This window comes from Balaenoptera ricei, chromosome X (genome assembly GCF_028023285.1).
Source record: "Balaenoptera ricei isolate mBalRic1 chromosome X, mBalRic1.hap2, whole genome shotgun sequence".
Classification (NCBI taxonomy): Eukaryota; Metazoa; Chordata; class Mammalia; order Artiodactyla; family Balaenopteridae; genus Balaenoptera; species Balaenoptera ricei.
In genome coordinates, this window is record NC_082660.1 from 117737095 (window position 1) to 117759417 (window position 22323).

Sequence of the window (22323 nt, forward strand, 5' to 3'; positions counted from 1 at the left end):
GAGAGAGGGGAGACAGGATTCAAACAAATGCACTGTGGTATCCTGGATTGGACACTGGAACAGAAAGGGTACACTAATGGAAAATCTGGTGAAGTCTGAATAAAGTCTGGAGTTCAGTTAATAGTAATGTGTAAATGTCAGTTCCTTAGTTTTGACAAATATACCAGGAAATATAAGATATTAACAGTGGGAGAAACCAGGTGAGGGGTAATATGGGAACTCTCTGTACTACCTTTGCAACTTTTCTTTAAATCTAAAATTATTTTAAAATAAAAAGTCTATTAAAAAGTAACAACAAAACTACCATCAAAGAGCAAGGAAATTTGTTTGAATTAATATCCTAAAATTAAAAGGGTTATATGTAATAATAATCAAACCTCTTCCTCCTCTTAAAATGTCCCTGCTCCTTTATTAATATTCTTCTATAAACTACATTCACGGTTCCTGCAACCCAGGTTTTAAATCCAACGCACCTGACCGCTCCCTTCACGTGCACAGCAGCTTTGTAGTGTCAATTAACCTATCAGCTTGCATCCTCAATCCTTTGGTGACTAACTTCCCAAAGGCCTTGCAAGGTTATTCCAATGTAGATATATATCCTTAAAAAATAAAAGACATACATATGCAATTTTGAAAAAGCAGCACTGTGACTTACATGTGATGACATTTGGGCATTTTGGAGCATAAGCTGCATCTGCTGGGCGAACATGGCTGCAGCAGTCTTTTGTTGAATCAGATTGTTCCGTCCATTAATTTCCAGCTGCGTTTTTAAATGCGGAGGAGGGTGAAGGTACTTGCAGTTCTCTCTAGCACACCGACCCTGAAAATGAAGGATTAGATGAATTTACATTAATATTTCTAAAAATCTGGTGTGGCTAAGAAAATAAGAAAAGTTTATTAATCTCTTAGCATATGTGATGTACTGTCATAAGTGCTTTACTTGAATGAATGCATTCAGTCTTCATACAAGGCCCCTGAGACTGATACTCTCATAATCTTCATCTTCCAGGTGAGGAAACTGAGACTGAGAGAAGCTTGCACAGCTAACATGTGACAAAACCAGAGCTAAAACCCAGTTAGTCTGATTCCAGAACTTATTCTCTTAGCCACTTTGCTCTACTTTGATACGCATCAGCTTATGTTTAAAATATAAAACATTAGGAATAGTGTATCATCATAACATGACAGATTTATATAAAAATTCCCCAACATGAGACATCATGCATGTTAAATATGATTTAGGGTGTGGATCTACATATACAGTCAGGAAAACTGAGGGAAAATGTTACATATATACACATAAATGTACCTTAAAACTTTTAGATCCATTATTCTGGACAATTTTGGCTCTAAAGTTCTTTTTCCTGAATCCATACAATGTGAGAAACATCCTGAAATCCACTGATATTTTGTTAATCAAAGAATAAATCTCTACCTTGGGGCTATGCTGTTCTGTAGATTCCAGAGGCACTGGCCCTGGATCACTTGGATAATTGAGACCAAAGCGTACTTGGGAGTGTCCGGTATTCGAATGTTTTATGGATGGTTTAAGCACTTCCAGAAAGGATCATATGTCAGTCCTGTGGAACCAAACATGCGTTTGGTATTACCTAAATGCTGATATGGCTGATAATTATGGTGTTTACTATGTGGTAGCAAAGGATGTCACTGAACAGGTATTTATCACATTCTCAAATGTGACCTGTTGTGTTTGTTTAACTCTCGAGCACTGGGCAAAGCAGCTAATGATTCTCTCATTTGGATTACTAGGTCCGCCATAATCCTTTTAAGATAAGCACAACTGCAAGCCATTCTTTTTCCCACAGTTGCTAAGATCCTTTATAGCGTGTGAGCTTACTGGAGGGAGGGGTGGGAAAAAAAGGCAACTTTTTTTTGAACCCAAGAGCGCAAGTTGCTAGGCCACCCGAATTCCCAGGAGAAAGTCAGTTAGTTCATCAAGTGTTTTCAACACATGCTACGAATTTTCCCTATTTATGATGCCTTAACGGATTATATAATCACTTCTCCATATTTAGTTATCTTGTTATCAAAGCATTCCTATAATTTCACTGAGAATCAAGGTGTGTCCTTCAAAATTTTAGAGAGTTACCTATAAAGCAAAACCAGATGCACTGCAACTGCTCTTTTAAATATCACATCAGTGGGATGAGGTGGCTCTTTTATTTTACCTCCCCTGGCAGGAAGCTGAGTATAACTTAAAACATAGCTTGAGAAATCAAGGAAGTCACTATTGTTTTCCGTCAGGCTTGTCCTGTTGTTTCTCCAATTTGATCAAATTTTTAATCAAATTATTTATAAAATCAAATAATACCTTAGTTTCAATGTGCCTTTATATTTCTCTGGAAATCCTGGAAAAGGAAGAATTTACTGGTAGTAAGAGTTGAGGGTGGTATGAACCCAGTCTTCCTGAACTCATTAAGTAGCCTAGGAAACAGCTACATAATTTTAGCACATATAAGGACTATAAGGAAATCCTTATATGCGCTAAAAATTGCGGTAATGGAGGGTTCCCCCCAGTAATGTCCCCCCTAAGAGAAAACATAAGCTTCTTTTTACACCTACTACAACCTGCATCAAAGCAAAGATAGTCACAAGGATTTTAGTTCCCAGATTCTCCACCCTCCACCCAGTATAACTGGGATTATCTGGCTCAGAATTAACAGCTCAGGGGAAGTAGTGACACGTGGCGGCTTCCAGAGCCAAGCATGGTAGTTTATACTTCTGGGGTTTCTCTTTTCCTCCCACACCCTAACATTAAAGATTTCCCCAAGGTACAGTCCTAAATCCTCTGCTCTCCTCCTTAATCTCTTTCCCCTGGAGAAATGAAGTGCTGGTAAAATTTCATCTCTCACTGCAATTGCTCAGATCTTAAATCTCTATCTCTACCTCTGACCCCTCTTCTGAATTTCAGGTCTTTTTATCACTAACTGCAGCTGCATTTGGAAATCCTGCCCCCTAACCAGGTCTAAACAACTTACTCCTGACCTTCCTTCTCCTTAGACTATCTTTCCTCTTGCTGCCTACTAGCATTTAGGACCATTGCTCCAATTCCCAGGCTTTGGGACAGTTGCCTAGCAGCCCTGAAAAGAGAAACCAGGCACCTGCTGAGCAGGATTGCCTTAGGATCGCAAACCCACCTTGATAGCTTTCCCAGACAAGTGGCAAACACAACCATAAACATTTAAACAGAACACAATTTGTAACCCACTCCCTGCGCCCCCCAAATTAGGTGAGGACTCTCTCTTACATTCAGGAATTCCAAACAATAGATCAGTTTAAAAAAAAAAAAAAAGGAAAAGGAATATCTTAGGATTTTTGCCATTTGTTACAGTTTAGAGTTTTAACGTCATTTACGCTGAATGTAATCAGAGAGGAGAGGAGAATGGAAGGGAGTGAGAGAACGTGGTGTATTTGGCACATTTCCTGCCAATCTACAGATAAAGAATTGCTGCCTGCCTTTGTGCTGTTATGTTACTGTCCTTTATATATAATAACTTTTCTTAAGCTTTTTCTTGGGAAACTAATGACATTTTTACAAATCAAAAATGGTACACAAATAGAAAAAAACTTACACTTTAAAAATTACATCAAGTTAGGCTATAAAACTAAAGTATGGAATATGAGGCAGCATAAGATTTTAAAAAACTTATTCGTCTTAGTTATGAGATTTTACTTGATTTATAAAGCATTCTCTTTTGAATGACAGAATCCATAATTTAATTCTATAACAATGCAAATGCACAGCAACACTACCTTACCAGAGACTGCTTCTTATGTTAAAGAAAGCTTATAAAGAAAAAAAAAAAAACCCTGCATTTTCTATCCAAACAATAGATGAGAACAAATAATTTAACATCAATGTTATCTGTGGAACACAATATTTCAAAAGAAAGCCAAGCCCCTCAAGTTTTTTCAAAACGACTTTAGGACTCAGGATAATATATTTATATGCACAACACTTGGTGATAACAAATCTCCCCTGTATTCATTCTTCAAGAGGCCCAAACTTAATTATAGGCCAAAATACTTTAATTGGCGTTGGGGAGAGGGTGGCAAACTTTGTTCTTGACCTTTGCTAACATTTGCTTTCAGTCCTTGTAGGGGATTAAGGCTTTGGTAAGCATGTAGGAATGGGATGGGGTGGAGGTTGAGGAGGGATCTGCCCATCACAGTATGTAATCACTTACTGTTTTTGTCCTTTGGAAAACCAGCGACTATGGAGTAGAAAGGTTCCAATGTTTTCCTGAGGCCAGCTAAGCACCCTGAATGGGCCACAAGACTCCCTATCATATCAGGTCTATAACAGCCCAGACACCATCCTGGGCTGAAAAAAATCACCCATTGTGTTTCCCAAGCCAAGTCAATGGTGTCCAAGCCCTCCTTCTAGACCCACAGGTTCAGAGGTGCCATGTGCTCAGTGCAAAGTAGGAGACCATGTCATAAACGACTCTAAATGTCGTACCTGTGAAAACTGCCATCCACTGGTAGAGCTGGCTCTATCCTAAAAACAGCAGCTAAGGCTGGTCAAGACGTGTAAACCTCTCTCCCTCCCCTCCACAGACACACAAAACTAAAGCACTGAAGAGATTAGAGTGCAAGCTCATTTAGGCTCGCCTCAATTTCACTCCTTTTCCATTTCCTTTGGCCTTAAAAAACACATCATTCTCGTTGGGTTTTTCACTGTCATACGGAGTCAAGAAAAGAGCAAAGTGATTCAATGGGAAAGTGATTCTCTGCTGAAATAAGCACTACTATATCTATGAATCTTCCCGCTCCCCTTTCCCATCTACTCTCTTTGAAAAAGCACCCAAAAAGCAGCAGGGGAATAAATGACCAATGAAATTTCTGAAATACGTCGGCATCAAAAAGTTGATGACAGACAAAGGAAAAAGTTGCAGAGCATTCATAAAACCTCCAAAATTCAATCTATTTCCTTTTTCCTACCTTCAGGCTTTTCACAAATGAGTACAAAGAGTACTTGACTGAAAGAGAAAAGTAGCATTGTAGAGATTCAAATCCCACCTAAGTCTTGGGAGTTACGAGAGTGAGAGTCTGTCAGAGACAAGACTTCCCAGGCACTTGGTGGTAGAAAACCCCTGTGAAGTGTACTTTTTTATGTTCATGAGAGAAAGCTCTACCATCCATCAGAATAAGAAAAGGACCCCAGGAAGCTGAAAATTACCCTTTGTCAGTCACCAGTATATTAACAGGAACAGCTGTTTGCAGAATGACTTGCTTCTTCAAATACATTAGGAATTATGGGGGGGGGGGGGAAAGCTCTCAAATACAGTGGTAACTGGATTACCTTTTCTAAGACATCTCACTGCTCTGCTAGACTATCAAGAGTTAAAAGTTAAATGTTAAATAAAGGCAATGAATAGATGATTTGATTTCTATGAAAAAAATTATTTCATTTTAATGATCATGTGTTAAAAGAAAAATCCTCTTGATTATACTGGCCCACTGAAACATACTTACATATGCACAGACATGGCTTCTCAGAGGAAGTAACAGTAATTTTAGAATTACAAATGACATGTAGTAGGTTGCCTGGTTCCTACAACCATCATGGACCTATTAAGGGCTAGGAACAATCTGAAATGGCTAAAAGTGAGGCAACGTGAACATAAACTGAGTATTAGTCAGATATCAGTATACTAACAGCAAATTTCCCACTTTCTTCCTCTTAGAGTTCTGTCTTTATAAAAATGGATATCCTCCAGTATTGTACCATCTATGAATATTGATATACATGCACAAAAAGCAGCCTTAAAATCTTGCATACAACTTTTAATTTAAATTTGGGATGCAGACAAAAAATCTTTTTTAAAAAGTCTTTATTAAACCATTTCCTGAGTCTACTGAAGGCAAAATTAACGAGCCAGCCAAGCACTCCCCCCACTGCAGTCGGCACTGCATCTCTGCTGAACTCTGCTTTCCTTTTTTTAAAATTTATTTTATTGAAGTATAGTTGATTTACACTGTCGTGTTAATTTCTGCTGTACAGCAAAGCGACTCAGTTATACATATGTATACATTCTTTTTCATACTCTTTTCATTATGGTTTACCACAGGATATTGAATATAGTGCCCTGTGCTGTACAGTAGGACCTCGTTGTTTATCCATCCTACACACAGTTTGCATCTGCTCATCCCAAACTCATGAACTCTGCTTTCTTGACATCCCACATACACATATACAGGGCAATGACTTCGGTACAAACCAGACACCAAGTCTGAACAGGTAAGAAGCTGGAAGGAGGGCAGAAGAATTTTCTCGCCTATCTGCCTCAAGAAATCTTTCAGGGCTTCCCTGGTGGCGCAGTGGTTGAGAATCTGCCTGCCAATGCAGGGGACACGGGTTCGAGCCCTGGTCTGGGAAGATCCCACATGCCACGAGCAACTGGGCCCGTGAGCCACAACTACTGAGCCTGCGCGTCTGGAGCCCGTGCTCCGCAACAAGAGAGGCCGCGATAGTGAGAGGCCCGCGCACGGCGATGAAGAGCGGCCCCCGCTTGCTGCAACTAGAGAAAGCCCTCGCACAGAAACGAAGACCCAACACAGCCATAAATAAATAAATAAATACTTTTAAAAAAAAAAAAAAAAGAAATCTTTCAAATGGTGACCTCCAAAAGATGAAGGGGAGGAATAGGCTCAACAACCACACCATTGTTCTCTGCAACAGCCCAATAAGATAACCTGATTACCAGAATGGGAACATTTAGGGCTGAACCGGATTGTAAGGAACATCGGTGCACCTTTGTCTTACAGAGAAAGTGAAGGCCAAATTGATGAGGTGGCTTGTCCTAATTAACAAGCAGCTCAGTAAGGACAGAAGCCAAGTTTGCAGACTCTCACTACCCAATATGGATTTTCAGTTCAAATGACTCTTTCTCTGTAAAGATCTTCCTGAACCCCTCTCCCCACCCCACCCCCACTTCCCTCTCCCTCGTTCGTGTCTCCAGCCGCATCTTGTACTCCCTTCTATCGTAGCACTTATCACTGTGTACGTGGATACATAGTTTGCATGCCTATCTCCCCATTCCACTTTGAGTTTGTCTAAAGGCAGGACTATATCTTCCTCATCTTTGAACCTCCAGGGCTGTTTCTGTGCCTGGTGAAGAGTGACCACTCCATAAAAGTTTGCTGAATGAATGAATAAACTTTGTGAGAATAATTTTATAGGGCATCACACTAAGTCGGCCTTAGAGGCCTAATTGCTTCTCTTGCCATTTCCTTTCCTAAGTTCTTTCTTCTTCCTCCAAGAAGAGAACAAGAGGCAACACATGACTGAGGCTGTTCCTGGTTTTCCCTTGCAAGTGAACCGTTATTCTATTCAACTCCAGAAAATAGCTAATTCGTAACAATTTTTTTTCTATGAATATATACTCTGGGGTGTGTGTGACCATCATGGCTGAAAAATCCTGGTAATTCAGTATAACTGAATCAGAAATGTTAGGAAGCCATGAGGCACAGACACAAACCCTGGTCTAATTCCCAGGGGTCTGTGGTCACAAGAACCCCCAGGATATAGGGGCCCACAGAGCTGAATAAAGGAACCTGCAGCAGATTCATATTTAATCAACACCTGGGCCTGCACAAGGGGAGCACTGCATTTCTAGGGTCAGCTTAGAATAAACTGCCTCCTCCAACTGCTCCGTCCCCACCCTGCATTTCTCTAACCAGCTGCAAGTCAAATTCCCTGAAGCTACTGAGACAAAGGTGGGATACAAGGCTTCAGGATAATCACATCGGGTGGAGCTTTCTTGTGCATCTCTATTGCATATGCTGACTTCTTACAAGAAAAATGTTCCCGCTGTGCTTTAAGACCCATGTTCAGCTGCATTCACATTAAACATTTATTTTCAAATAACCATTAGCTTGACATTTTTTTAAAGCGCAAATAACACCAAAAATCATAGTTGCTGGTCATAGTGAAACCAAGCCTGTCTCCCCAATACCCCGGATCTGCTTCCTGCCCACCCCCCCAATTTTTCCCCTCTGGTCTAATCAAATACCTTCAACTGCTTGAGAAAAATATTAACTGGATATCTGTTCAATAATATGCTCCTCAGGAATGTATGATCTCTGTTTACAAAACAGCCAACCAGAATCAAATTAAAACCCAAAGACAACTGAAGCACACTGGTGCCGAGTTACCAAAAGTCAGAAGGCGTTTCCGATGCTAAGGATTCACGGAAGCTGTCTTCAAAGTAGCTGACGGCTGCCAACGTAAAATGTCATTATAACACAGAAAAAGAGGAAAGAAAAAAAGAATGGCATTGAATTTGTTACTCCAAGAAATCAAATACACAAAATCATGCAACTTCAAGAAGCTACTTACTACATAGGCTTTGTTCCGAAACAACATAAAGGGGTCTCTCCCTTGGCCCTTAGGCAGTCAAACCTCTGGCTCTCAGGGTTCCCGCGGCTTCCTTTTCCGGGCACCCCATCCAGTCACTAAGCACAGCGATTTGGAACCAGGACAAAAAGGATGCCGGCTGCTTGCACCCTTTCTTCCCAGCTAGGGCTTCTGCCTGGGATCCTATCTAGGGTTGCCAGATTTATCAAATGAAAACACAGGACTCCCAATCAAGTTTGAATTTCAAATGAACAAGGACTAATTTTTTAGGATAAGTATGCCCCATACAAAATATTATCTGGCAACCCTCTCCCTATCTATTCTCCACCCTTGTGAGTTGAGCTAAATAAAGTCAAATCCTCAAAAACCCATTTTCCTCCCTTTACCTTAAGGTCAGAAGCAGCCCCCTCTACGGAATCAGCCCAGGCTCTACTAGGCCTTCAGTTGCCCGGAGCAAAGCAGAAGACACTCTCAGCGCCAACTTACCTGACCAGCTGCAAGGAATTTAAGGAAGTTGACTGTCGGAGAAAGCAATTTTTTATTCCCTGGCTCCTCCCACCAAAAGCTTCGCACGGCTCCCTACGCAGTCAGCCTGTCCGCTTTCCCAACCACCGTGTGTGGCGCAACAGAATATTCGAATGACTTTGATGGCTGCCTGCCGGAGCTCCTCCTCTAAACTGGGATGGGGGGAGGGCGTGGTGAGTGACCACCGTGCCGAACTCCTGACTCTAAATTTATATACATTCTTTGAACATATGAATTATTACAGGAAGATGAGGCTTTTATGTTTTTAAGGTTTTTGTTAGTGGGGGGGAGGGAGAGGAGGGCAGGTTAACTTTAATTTCTTCAGTCCTGTCGGTGGCATACTCAAATTCAAGCAAAAGTCATCCATTAAAGCCCAGGAAAACATCTGCTTAAGTATTATGTTTCTACATGCACACATAAGATCGATGCAGATACATATTCAAAACCTGCAAAAAATGGCATGAATAGCCATTATTTGCATAGATGTCTTTTTCAGTCAACCCTTGATTACTCATATTAAAAGAGAGGGAGATGTAGAGGGGCATGGTTAATTCTAATGAACAAAATAATATATTCAGCAAAAATGGCAATGCATAACAGCCCCACATGACAGAACAGGTATATCACAAAAGTGGCAATGGTGAACATTTAGGAATCAGTTACTAGACACAATCCTGAATTTATTTTTTATTAAGATTGCAGTCTCCTTTGTTGGAATTATCAAAGAGTCACAATTAGTAAGGTCAGAGAGAATGAAATTGTACTTCACTGGGGAAGCTTATATGTTATAGACAACATGTCATAGAAACATTAAATAGTAAAGCTGGAAAGGCTCCTAGAGAGCCTTCAGTCTGTGTACCACAGACCGCTATTCCCAAGACAGGAGCCTCAGAAACTGAGCTTCCTGGTGAAACGCTTGTAAGGAATGGCACACTCTGTTCCCCTCTTGGAGATTAACAGCCCACCGGAGCATAGTAAAGGTTCCCTCTCACGTGTCCTAGAGTAAAGAAACCTGCTGACTTTTGTTAACTGAAACACAGTTCAATCGCAGAAACCATGCCTCTTTTTTTTTTTTTTTCCATAAGATACCTTTTAACATATCTCGTTAGAGAATCCTTATGAAAATACTGACTTAATTCAACTCCCTCCTACTAAAGCTCAAAGCAAGCCCCATGGCACACAGTGAACTCCAAGGAACTGGATCGTCCGTTGAAATGACATTGAACATTCCTGCCCATACTCGATCTCCGCACAGCTAACAAGATGTAGATTTTTCCTATGATGGCTACAAAGAAAGATCCCACAGGCAGCTTCCCAGCGCTCCTTGCCAAAGTTGTAAGTTCTGCCAGAGCTTTCCAAATGGCTGCCGGGGCTTTCTTCTTTTGTTTGAATGCTTCAGTCAGGTAACTTCTGAAATCACAACTTCAAGCCTTCTCTGTCTAACTGGCTTTCCTACACTGTGACTTCTATCCCTTGAAACCGTGCCAGTTACCTTAGGTTTTCCATGACTTAAGGGTCTCAAGTGAGTTTTAACGGCACTAAAACTTGGGAAGTAGGAATGTATTTGGCAATCCCTCCAATTCCTAAGGGTCTTAGTTGTGCACTAAACTTAAACCTTGCGGTTTCCACTTGGCAAAGTTAAATTTCCTGTCTCCAAGTAAAAAGAACGTTTCAAAGAAGAATTAAATGTAGACAAATATCTTGCAAACTTAAGGGGAGTCAAAGGTGAGAAAGGCACTTATTATTGTTCAGATGTAAACAATTTACCTTTGCAACAGCTCAGTATGCTGCTAAGAATAAATTAAATAATTATCTCTAGAGCCAGCCATGTATCCCTCCACCCAGAGGTTATATAAAGGGCAGATACAGTTATTGATTTACCTCTGCATTTTTGAAATTAGAGGCACAGAGATAAAAATCAGTCCTTTTTTTTTTTTGCTAGACATAAGTTTTCTTTCAGATAAAGAAATTTAAAAGCATGATACCAAATGGTTGTTTACCGGGTCTTGCTAAATTCCTAAGTAGAAATCATGTTTCAAACGCCAGAGCCAAATGTATCCACTTTAAGCATTTTTCTCACAATCCTACCCAACTACCAAACTAATACCAAATACGCAATTTCCAAGCAGAAAGGTTTACTTGGTGACATGGACTGCATTAAAATGCTTTGAGGCATGGACTAGCTCTACATTTTGTTAATGATAAACATATTTTTATCACCAAAAGCCTTACTGAAACCTTTATGCTAACTTGTTATTAAAACTGTAGGCATTTTAGAGTATCAGACAAATCTCCAAAGAAAACTCCAAACTCCAAATGCACTGTGTATTTAAATAAAGTGGGTTTTTTTTTTTTAGCCAAGTGATTCTTTATTAGGCCAAGTTGCTGTTTGTTTTTGTTCTGACATAAAAGCAAGCAATTTATTGATATAAATTCTTTCTCTTTTAAAAATAAAGATCTATTTAGCCTGGCCTGAATATCTACCAAATATATTAAGTTTCATCCAAAATGTATTTCAGAGATGTGAACAGAACCGACAATGTTCTAGATGAAACTACCGAGACTACTTTTAAAAAATATGTTTAAAAATGATCCTCTCTCAGTCTTACTTAGTAAATATAGCAACCTTGTTAAACTCACCTTCTGCTTTCAGTGAGCAGTTAATATTTGATGATGATGAAACTGTTCCTGGTATTTAAAGAACTAAACAAGGCCATCCACAAACAATGTAACTAGAAATGGGGTTGTTTAAAGAAGATAAAATGATAAATGGAAGTTTTACGTTTTAAAATAAATCAATCCCTCAACCATAAATGTCTCATATCTTTACAGAGAAGAAGTTGAAATATGACCCCTGCCAAAGAATGCCTATCTCCAAATCTAAAACAAAGTAAAGCAAAGGACAGTGAAAGTTAATTAGTTTTAAAAATCTATTAATTGTTCTCCGCAAGTCAGTTTAAGCAGCTAGAAGAGTTGGTGGGCGAACAGTGCACTTATAAGGATGCAGTGTTTCTTAAAACCATAAACCCCCTATATTAAGCACAACAAGGTTTCTAAGGTCTAGTCACTGCCTTTTAATTAGTGGAATCCTTATTCTGGTGAGGGGAAAAAATAGGAAAAATAAAACAAATCCCTAGCTTCATTGTGCCTTCCCTGAAAATCAGAATAAAATTAGAAAACTTCAGAAAACATGTCTTTCTGAAAAAAAAAGAGCCCAGTTTATGTGTCTCTTATACAAAGTAAATCAAATTCCGTTCTAGAAAAATATTTGATCAAGTGATACAGCGAAATAAACTAGGCCATGTGAAACATCAGTGTGCCAATATTTCACAGTTATTTTTCTACTAAAGATAACTGGAGCATTTAACTGGTTTTGTTTTGTTTCATGTTTTACAGACTCTAGTATATAAGGTCAAATGACCCTTCAGATGTGAACTAATTCTGACCATTTATGAGTGGGCTACAGAATAATTGTATCTACAGGTTTAGCTCATGTAACTTGGCATGTGATGATTGTTGACACACATTTACAGACCACGTTGAGGCCCTTGTAAAATTATATTTTCCATTAATATCATGAAAGTAGTCATAATGACACAACTCATTTGAGGGATTTATTGAACGCTGTGGTCAGGTTTGCATTTTTTTTCACACCATGACCACCTGAATAATAATAACGACTGACTTTATAGTAAGTATATTTACCATGTGCCAGACACTGTTCAAAGTGCTTTACACGCATTACCTCATATAGTCTTCACAATATAACCCTAGGAAGTCAGTGGTTTACTGAAGAACTGAGGCACAGAGAGGTGAAGAAACACGCTCAAGGTAACAGAACAAATGTCGCAGAGCTGTGATTTGAACCCAGGTGGTCTGAGTCTGCAGCTCACATTCCTAACCAGTACACTAATGCCTCACAACACCGTGGTGTACTAAACTGAGGAATGAGCTCGTTCAAATATTTCTAATTGTTGGGTCACTATTTTCCTTCTAAGATTATAATAAAGATTGCATACCAACTAGCCGTTAGGTATGTCCAGAAACTATTTAATAGATAAATGTATGCCAAGTGGGCTGTTTTGTTAAGTACCTGGGGATCTTAGGTGACTTGAAAACGAATAAGACAAGATAACCGAGTGTCCAATGTTTTTTACACCACATCCACCTGAATAACTTTACTGTGTATTTACCATGTGCTGGGCACTGTTCAAAGTGCTTTAAACGGATTATGAAGTCTTTCATCCTAACCAAAGCGGAACAATTAGTACATATATCTCATCTCTTAGCACAGCTTTTTAGCAAATGTCTGCATGATAGAATTTTGCCAGTTGGTCTGGGAGAAGCAGTGTCCTGGAATCAGGAGTCGGGTTATGAGAGCTTAAGCACAAATGACCATGGCCTGACAAAAGTAACAGTCCTGCAAAACCCCATGGACATACAGCACAGATGGAAGTGGGGCTCAATGAAAGGGTTGGTTGTGTGCCTTTTGTGACTATTATTATTACCACTCTAAAAGAAGAATCTTAAAAAAAAAAAAAAAAAAACCACCACGGCAGTGCCATTTAGAAGCAGGTTTACTCAGACCATAAACGTCTGGGTGCTGTAGGTTCAACACTATGACAAAGCAGAGAAAATCCCAAACGATGACAAAAGATCAACCTTATCACAGAGAAGTACAAAGTGCTCTTCTGAAGCCTTTCATTCCACAAAGAACACAGACAAATAAGAATTCACACACACCACACATACCACTTCACAAAAGACTACGCCACCAAAAGCTCAGTTTTAGTGGGGATTTGACTTAAATGATCAGAGAATGTATAAACTTTGAGATGGTGCAACATGGGGTGATGATTTGTGGGCCTGGGAACTAGGATTTGACTTTTTCAATGCTTCAACTCTGCCTGTGAGCAAGAGTTATGTTTATTTATTTTCTTTTCTATATTGTCAATTTATTTTTGGTTAAGTAAACATTATTCACAAAATAAGACGAAAGACTTCAAATGCAAATCAACATGTAAATGTATCAGGTAAACATATAAACATGATGTAAACATAACAATTCTATTCACTCTAACTTAGCATTCAGGTTTTTCCACAGCTTTTAAAAGACAAAATATTCTAGGTATTTGCTGATGATGTAGTAGGGAACCTAGATCTCATATAAGTGACTAGACAATTGAACGTGTAGAATCCAAAAGGGTACTTACACTTTTAAAGACAATTTGATGGGGAAAATAATAATGATAAATACATCCAATGTTGAAATGAATCAGCTGTTTGGAATCAGGTTGCAGGCAGTTCATACTCTGACTTCTAACACATTTATTCCGAGACAAAGCAGGAATAAATCTAAATTTTTAATATGAATGCAGCATTTTACTAAATATGAATGCAGTACTTTATTAGGAAGAGGGCTAAACTGGGATTTAAGTGTCCTGGATTCTAATTACCTTTAGATCATGGCTAAATTATTTTCCAATTCTGTTAATCAGTTTTTCTAGGAATAATTCCTGCCCCCTACATACTTCATAAGTACTTTGAAAGAATAAAGGGAAAAAGAGAAATTTAGTATGCTTTGGAAGTAAAATCAGTAAAAAAAATATTTATTTTCTTTATTAGTTAGTTAGAACTAAAATTGTTGCTGTGAATTAAGTATAAAAACTTCAATAGATTACAAAGTATGTTTTACCATTTTACCTCCCCACAGAAGATAATGCATTATTATATGAGGAATCCTTGATTTTGTGAGTAATAAGATTATCATGTGCCTAGAGAGGGAATTTATATACAATGTTAGAAAACCAAGGACGCTTCTCTTCTTAGAACCAGATATTGTTACAGTTGCTGCTCCCACAGCTCAGTGGTAACAGTAGGTGAAAGAGCAGAGGATAAAGAAGCAGATCCAAGCTTTAATCTTATCCTTGCAAATAACTGAAAAGAGAAAGGAATTATTGCTCCCTTTACAACTGGCAATAAGCCAGTGCCTACTTTAGCAGACCAGTTTATCTAGTCAAGAGGCACTTCTCTACCATCACAAGCTTCTTACTTTAAGATCTCACATAATGAAAATTCACTTTAGAATCATAATGAATAAAACATTCAAAGTAATCTCTATCATATGAAAAAGTTGGAAGCGTCACGTTTTTCGGTTGGTACTTTTTATATTTTAATTTTGCCAAAACTGCTGTTATATTTTATTTATAACACATATTAAAAGGATATAAAGAAATCAAGCAAGTCATTTTTTTCCTGGTAAGTTAGGAGGATAAAGTAAAACAAGCTTTAGGCTATAAGAGAAGATGTTAATGGTGCTTAAAATACTAACAAGTAATTAATTATAGCAAAGGGATTTTGACTATTATTTATATACGTTGGTAAAATAATAAAAATGAATCTCATTATAAAACTGTTTCTAAATATTTGAAGTTTTTCATTTTTCTTATTTTTCATCTCAACAGGCGCAACTGCTTAGAAGCCAAGATTGACTCATATAAATGTGAAACACGTTGGAACATATATACTTATATATTGAATATTCTTATTATACTGAATATATATTTCTATTGTAAAGAACTAATAATAAATATATATTATATATGTTATATACATATATAAGCCCTTTTTGTCCCCACACTTGCTGCATATAAAACTTTGAAAGTCCACTTGTGGCAGCTAGCAACACCTACAATAGACCTTTTGGGGTATAAAAAAGTCACTAATCCTTCCAAAGGGCTACAAGAGACAAATGATTAAAATAATCTTTTTCTTCTTGGTTTCATACATTTACACACCAATGTTATTCTTGCCCAGCTACCTGTGATGAGATGTGCCATGGGAAGTTTCTATGTGCTCCACAAAAATAGGGTTCTGTGGCAAAAGAATTTTGAGAAATGTTGAGTTGTAACAGAAGTAAACTGCTCTTTTCGTGCACTACGTCTCAGAGCCTTATCTCAGCTAATAAGCACTGTGGTGCTCCCTAGGGAGAGAAATATAATAAGTTTCCCAAAGATATATAAGTCTTCCAGAACAGATGTCATTTTCTTTCCACCAGATCTGAGTATAAACAATAAGCCAAGAATGACACCATTTGAACAAAAGTGGAAAAAAAGGAAAAAGCATTGAGGGAGTAATACAGAGTGCTGAGAATTCTGAAACTGAGACACATTATCTTTAGTTGATACTCTCTTGGACTGTTAGGGTTTTCTCTAAACCAGTGGTCCTCAAACTTGAGTGTTCATCAGAATCACCAGGAGGGCTTTTTAAAACACAGACTGTCAGATCCACCTTCAAAGTTTCTGACTCAGCAGTTCTGGGTGGGGGCCCAAGAATTTACATTTCTAACAAGTTCCCAGGTGAAGCTGGTGCTGCTAGTCAGCCAACAACACTTTCCCAACACTGTGGGAACGCTGTCTTATCGAACAATAGATTTAGCTATTTACTAAGCATTTTCTTATGTCGCTGATAATCAGTTTCTAAAAGGTCATATCGACGGGATTTTGATAACTTAATTCCACATCTCTGACCTCAGTAATGATGTTAGCAGTCGTATAAAAGAAGGCCAGTCCAGGTCACACAAAAAAAGGATTGGACCTCTCAAGATTCTATTCTACTACTCCTAGGAAACACATTCATTTTCTGTTTACAAAGTAGTGCTATTAGTTATAAAGGTAAGTATATAAGAGCTCCGTATTACATGTTGCCTACATTTGCTCTACAAATCTCCCCAGAGTGTTTTTCAAAATGTTTGCTACGTACCCAAATTTAAGCAGATAAAGGATTTTCTAGTAAACTCTCCTCGGCTCTCCAATAAATTAATACCTTTACTCACTGTAGAAACCACACTCATTTGAAAGTACTACCTCTCCTCCTCACCCCCAAAAAAGACATCTGGATAAAAGACAAGCTCAAAGGAGGGAAATACTTTTCACATCAAATAAGCAAACAACCCAATGTTGACCACAGCATTTCAACATGGATAACCAAAAGGTGAAGTATTGATAGACTCCCAAACCTCAAAGCAAGCACCAAATACAAAGTTCATCCGTTGTACCCTGCAGTGATGCAGTAAGGAAACAGGACATCCCATACAACACTTTGTCCTTTTCATTGTGAAGAAAATAAATACCTGGCTAAGGAGTTCCAAGTATTTGTCATCCTTTCCTTTCCGATTAAGAATAGTCTCAGCAGTACTCGGTTTACTTCTGAGTATCACTGGCAGCCTATTTAAATCTGAAGCCCCCAGTTTGCAATACCATAATGCTTGCAATACATTGACACGTCTAAATGAAAAACACTCAAATAGCTTAATAAGCTGTAAATAAGAAATTCAGAGATAGAATTAGCCCCTTCCCTTGCCCTCTCACTAGTTATACAACTACATTCTTCCAAAAGGGCTTGGAAACAACTTACAAGAAAGACACACTTCCAAAAACACCATTGTCATGGGCCTAAAGAGTAAGAGTGATATAATGGGGAAGGTGGTGATAATTACATCAAAAACTTCAAAAATCTCGATAAGGTTAATCGCTTCAGCTGGGCCCTAAATGGAGCTCTGAGCTTTCTGGCAACCATTGTAAAGAGGAAAATGTATTGAACTGCATTGTTCTTATTGCTTGATAAAAGAAAGTACACTGGTTAATAAGCACCTCTCTGTAAAAAAGACTGCTGGATACTATGGAAGACAATGAATAGCGCAGGGAACCTGCCCACAAGGCGTTTGCCTATCTTATCTCTTCTGCAACTGCAGAGACCTGAGGAGTGTTGCTGAGAGGGGCTCTAGCACTTGACATTATGGGACAAAAATCAAAGGAAAACAGTGGGGTAGAAATCAAAGGTGACTAAACTAGGGGTCTAGAGGTGCTATTGAGGAGGAGGAGAAATTTGATGGGGAGAATGAGACGTCTCTGAGCCATAATTAATCACAGCTCTTCATTTTTGCTTCAAGGAAAGCCAAGGAGTTTATAATGTGTGATAAAAATGGCACAAATAACTCTCTCTCTGGCAGAGTCTCACTTTCTCTATCATCACCCCCCCCCTTCATTAGTATGTTATTTTATTCATTACACTTTCATTCTGGTTTTGCTTCAAATACATTATTATTGGAGCTGAAGTATTTCAGAATGAAAAGCTTTTCTCAAATAGGTGTCTCCAAATTTCTTCTTTTTTCTCTACAATCTCCGGCATGGAAGTAATGTCATTTTTTTCCTTAAGTGTTTCTCTAGTGGAAGAATAGGAGATTTGGGGGAGGAATAGTGAAATATGATTAAATACATTTTATCAGTAATATTTCGTAGATGGAATAAATGTCATGTGCCACCGGAGTGAGGCCTTGAGAATTTGGGAAGAGTGAAAGAGGGTCTTGGTTTTGTCTTAGCTGTCAGTTGCCTATTAAAATATGCAAGTCACAATTATGGATATTATTGTAAACTATTAATGACATCAGCTGAATGCTGCTAAATACTTAAAACCATTTTAAGTTTCCTTCTTTGTTGAAACATTTTTCTAAAATGGTCCAGGTACTTTTCTTATTTTTGAAGTAGAGTCAGTTGCCCAAACCTGAATCACATCTCGATTACTAAGGATTGCACCCAAGGCCTCAGGATGTCTGTCCTGAAAAACAGAAATCACTATGCCAAATGGAGATGAAGATGGAGAAGGTATAAGAGATTGAGCTGACTGCACAAATACCAAGGTACAGCTCATAAGCCTAGAAATCCTTTTTTAACATTCCATCTTGAAATTAGTTTCCCATTTCTTATTTTCCCATTTCTTTTAAAAAGCAGATTGCTAGGTAAGTTTATTTTAAAATGTCAATGCACAGGCTCTCTCTTTAAGAATTTTTCTTTGCCTTTCTATGCTCAAACTCTTCAGACTTTTTAAATATCACTGTACATTCGAAGCAATCGTTACTGATTAAACTTTAAATATATAGTTTTATTGGATTAGGCAGTCACCTTTTACACAAAACCCTTTTCTGCAGATTATGACCTGGTACTTGACTCAGAATGACCTTATTAGTGCTTATCATGCTTCCAAGAATACCTTTATTTGCAAGCTAGCCACTTGCTGTAAAATTCAATTTCAAACATTTTAAGGCAAAAAATGATGCTTGAATATTACTAGATTATCACACTAATTACTTTAAAATAATATGTAACAGTGGCCATTCAGTAAATTTTTTAAAAATCCACATAGAGGGTAAAAACACTCAAAATGCTAAATCTGGAGAGTATCCAAGGCGTTTGGCCAATGAACATTTCTATAATGCTAAGGGACAGAATTAAATTCACAAAAATCAGCAATCTGTAGGCCATGAAATCTAGGTTAAAATGTGGTTGAGTGAGGAAAGTTGGCACATGGGTGTATACAATTTTCATTCATATTTAGGTAAAAACTGAACTGGGAGTAGAAGTACAGATGCAGGTGGAGAGACGACGAGGCACCTTGCAGGGGAGCCCATATTGGTTCTCCCTCTGCCAAAGCGGTTCAACAAGCTCATGTTTCATTCAGTGAACACTTTTCAAGCTCCCAATATGTACTATGTGTGCTAGGCACAAAAGCTGTGGTGGTGAACAAGACACCGTCTAATGTGAAACCAAAAGAATGTATGACAAATCTTCATTTCAAATTCAATGAAATTGGATATTAAGGTGAACCAAATAGCAGTAGGTGGAAGTAGTATTTCAACCAACCCCCCTCTTACTTAACCATGTTGACTTGAGCAGCATCTCAACTGCATCACTGGCTTCTCCTTCCCACTGCCACCTCCTAATTCAAATTCTTATCATTTCATACCTTCAATATGAAGCTTTCTAAGCTTCAATAGCAGCTTTCTGAGAGGTCCCCCTATGATGAAATGGCTGATGATGCCATTTCTCTACTCAAAATTGTCAGATTCCTCAGAGCTACAAAATCAAGTTCAAGCTCCTCACTTCCTTTTAAGGCTACTCCTCTACCAACACAAGCTCTATGCTTCAGCCAGGCTGACTTAACACTCGACTCCCCAAATCCACACTACAGTTTTTTCCCCTCTGTCTTTGCTTAGGTTATCCTTTCTGCCTGGAATGTCTTCCTGTCTCTCCTTCCAAGAATATCTCACACGGTACCTCTCCCATGACTACTTCTTTAACCACCACAGCTGGATGTAATCCCAGCCCTCCCTCCCCCCTTGGACTCTTTTAGTGGTTCGTTTGTACCTGGCTTACGGCACATAACACAAGCAGCTTCATACTAAAAGGTCAGGCAGGGACCATATCTTCCATAACTTTGCATTCTGTGCAGTACTCAGCCCTGTGCCTAACAAGTAATAGTTTTCAATAAATGTTTGTTGAATGAATCATTTCTTTGGGGAATTGAATGTATATAGATAGAACTCTTAATGGATTTAACAGGACTTTCAGCATTAAATGACCCCTGACATTTATAAAATCCTTGTAGTAAACCACAAGCAATAGTCCTGCAAATTGAGTACTGCTGCTTGCTCTTGTATGAAGAGAAACAGAGGTAGGTAGGATTCTCATGACTTCCTCAAGGCCACACAAGGAGCCTTGGTTAGAGCTGTTATTACAAGTCAGCATTTTCTATGTTTATGCCACTTGCTGATACCATGCTTCACATCAAGCATTTCCATGGTTACATCTGTTGTTCACCCAAGAAAAAGGCATTTATCAAGACTACCTCTAAGGCCTCTATGAAAAATAAGACAATATTCCAAAATATATACAATGGAATATTATTCCGCCATGAGAAAGAAGGAAATCCTGCCTTTTTTGGCAATATGCATGTACCTTGAAGGCCAGACACAGAAAGACAAACACTGTACAATTTCACTGATATGAGGAACCTAAAAAAGCTAAACTCATAGAAACAGAGTAGAATGGAGGTTACCAGGGACTGGGGGTGGGGAAAATGGAGAGATGTGGTCAAAGGGTGCAAACTTCCAGTTATAAGGTGAATACGTTATGGCAATCTAAGATACAGCATCGTGACTATAGTGAACAAAACTGTATTATATTCTTGACAGTTGCTTAAGAGAGTAAGTCTTAAAATGTTCTTACCACAAAAAGAGTAATTATGTGAGGTGATAGAGGTGTTAACTAACCTTATTGTGGTCATTTCCCAATATATACTTGTATCAAATCATCAGGTTGTACACCTTAAACTTACACAATGTTATATGTCAATTAAATCTCACTAAAGCTGGAAAAAATCCTTCCTCTAGTGGGGTACTAGCAGAATAAAAATGGACAGTTAAAAATTTTTTTTCAGTTACTTGGAAGTAAGTTAAGATTGAATTTGTTTCTATATAGAATGCTTTCCCGGCTAATAGAAAAAGCGAAATAACCAGGAAATGGCAAAACAAACAAACAAACAAACAAAAAAACTCTAGAGATTATGTTTTTACAAAAGTTGGAAAAAATTTAAGTTCGTTGAATAAAGTATGTGATAACTATAAACATTAACAACAGAAAAACAACTTCTGGGATAGGTATTTAGCAAATGTTTTAAAACCACACAGAGTTCTTAAACATATTCAACCTTCTCAAACGGTTACTTCAGGGTTACTATTTTTTCATAAATAGGATGAACAACAATTTTAAGGCACTATGACAATGTGATCTTAAAACAATGTCATCTTAAAAATATAGTCTCCAAAATGTATTTGGAATGGAATAAGAGATGATTGATACTATAATGCTGCCTACTCAATGTACCTAGACACATATAAAAGATGGGTTAAGAGTTTAAAGTCACAGAAAAAAAGGTTTTCTGTTTGCACTTCTGCATCCTAGAGACAGAAATTAGAACCTTAGTACTATCTAGTTAGCTGGCAAATCATGGCTGACACATAGGCTATCTCTTACTTAGTTCAGGAAATTTGTCATATTTAACACATATCACTGTGGACTCTATGTTTTCAAGCTGTTGGATGGTTTTCAGTGTGGAAACTGCCTTCACTGTCCACTGTCTACCCACAAGAACGCGTGTAGGAGCAAAAGGCTAATCTCTTTTCTACAAATTCCCAGCGGGTAAATAAAGATCTGAATTTCAACAACAACAAAAAATATGTCCATTTACAATAGAAAAAAAAAGTCCAATTGAAAGCATACATTGACATGCCTATGACCAAGCAACAGCCGCAAAAACTGATGGATCGTATTGTCACATTTACTTCAGTGAGTAACAGAGTTTGACATGACACTAAGCCATATTATACAAGCTCATCAGGAATAATATTGGAAAAATAATTTACTCCAACTCTAGACAACATGGTTAAGTCCAAAGGGTGGAGATTATTTACAAAACAAAAGGTCGTAGACCAAATGGAATCGTTTACTGACTTTTAAGAAAACAGTATCAAGAAAGACAGGAAAAAGCATGAGTTTAACTTCTCATTACGTCTAGCAGTA

At 38.2% G+C, this 22323-nt stretch overlaps 1 protein-coding gene across 11 annotated transcripts in view; it reads right to left on the reverse strand.

Annotated features, from left to right (window-relative positions):
• The window catches only part of MBNL3 (muscleblind like splicing regulator 3), a 115070-nt gene that overhangs the window by 32091 nt on the left and 60656 nt on the right, over window positions 1-22323 (reverse strand). For 8 of the 11 annotated variants that reach the window (XR_009500357.1, XR_009500356.1, XM_059911757.1 and 5 more), the window contains one exon: window positions 656-820. Coding sequence is in view for 9 of the 11 variants with exons in the window: in XM_059911757.1 (XP_059767740.1) it covers window positions 656-820 (165 nt within the window). In the remaining 2 variants the exon portion in view is untranslated. Of the gene's footprint in view, window positions 1-655; window positions 821-8181; window positions 8246-8365; window positions 8408-8769; window positions 8855-22323 lie in introns of those variants that run through there. The other 3 variants (XM_059911763.1, XM_059911761.1, XM_059911762.1) reach the window with 3 other exon arrangements.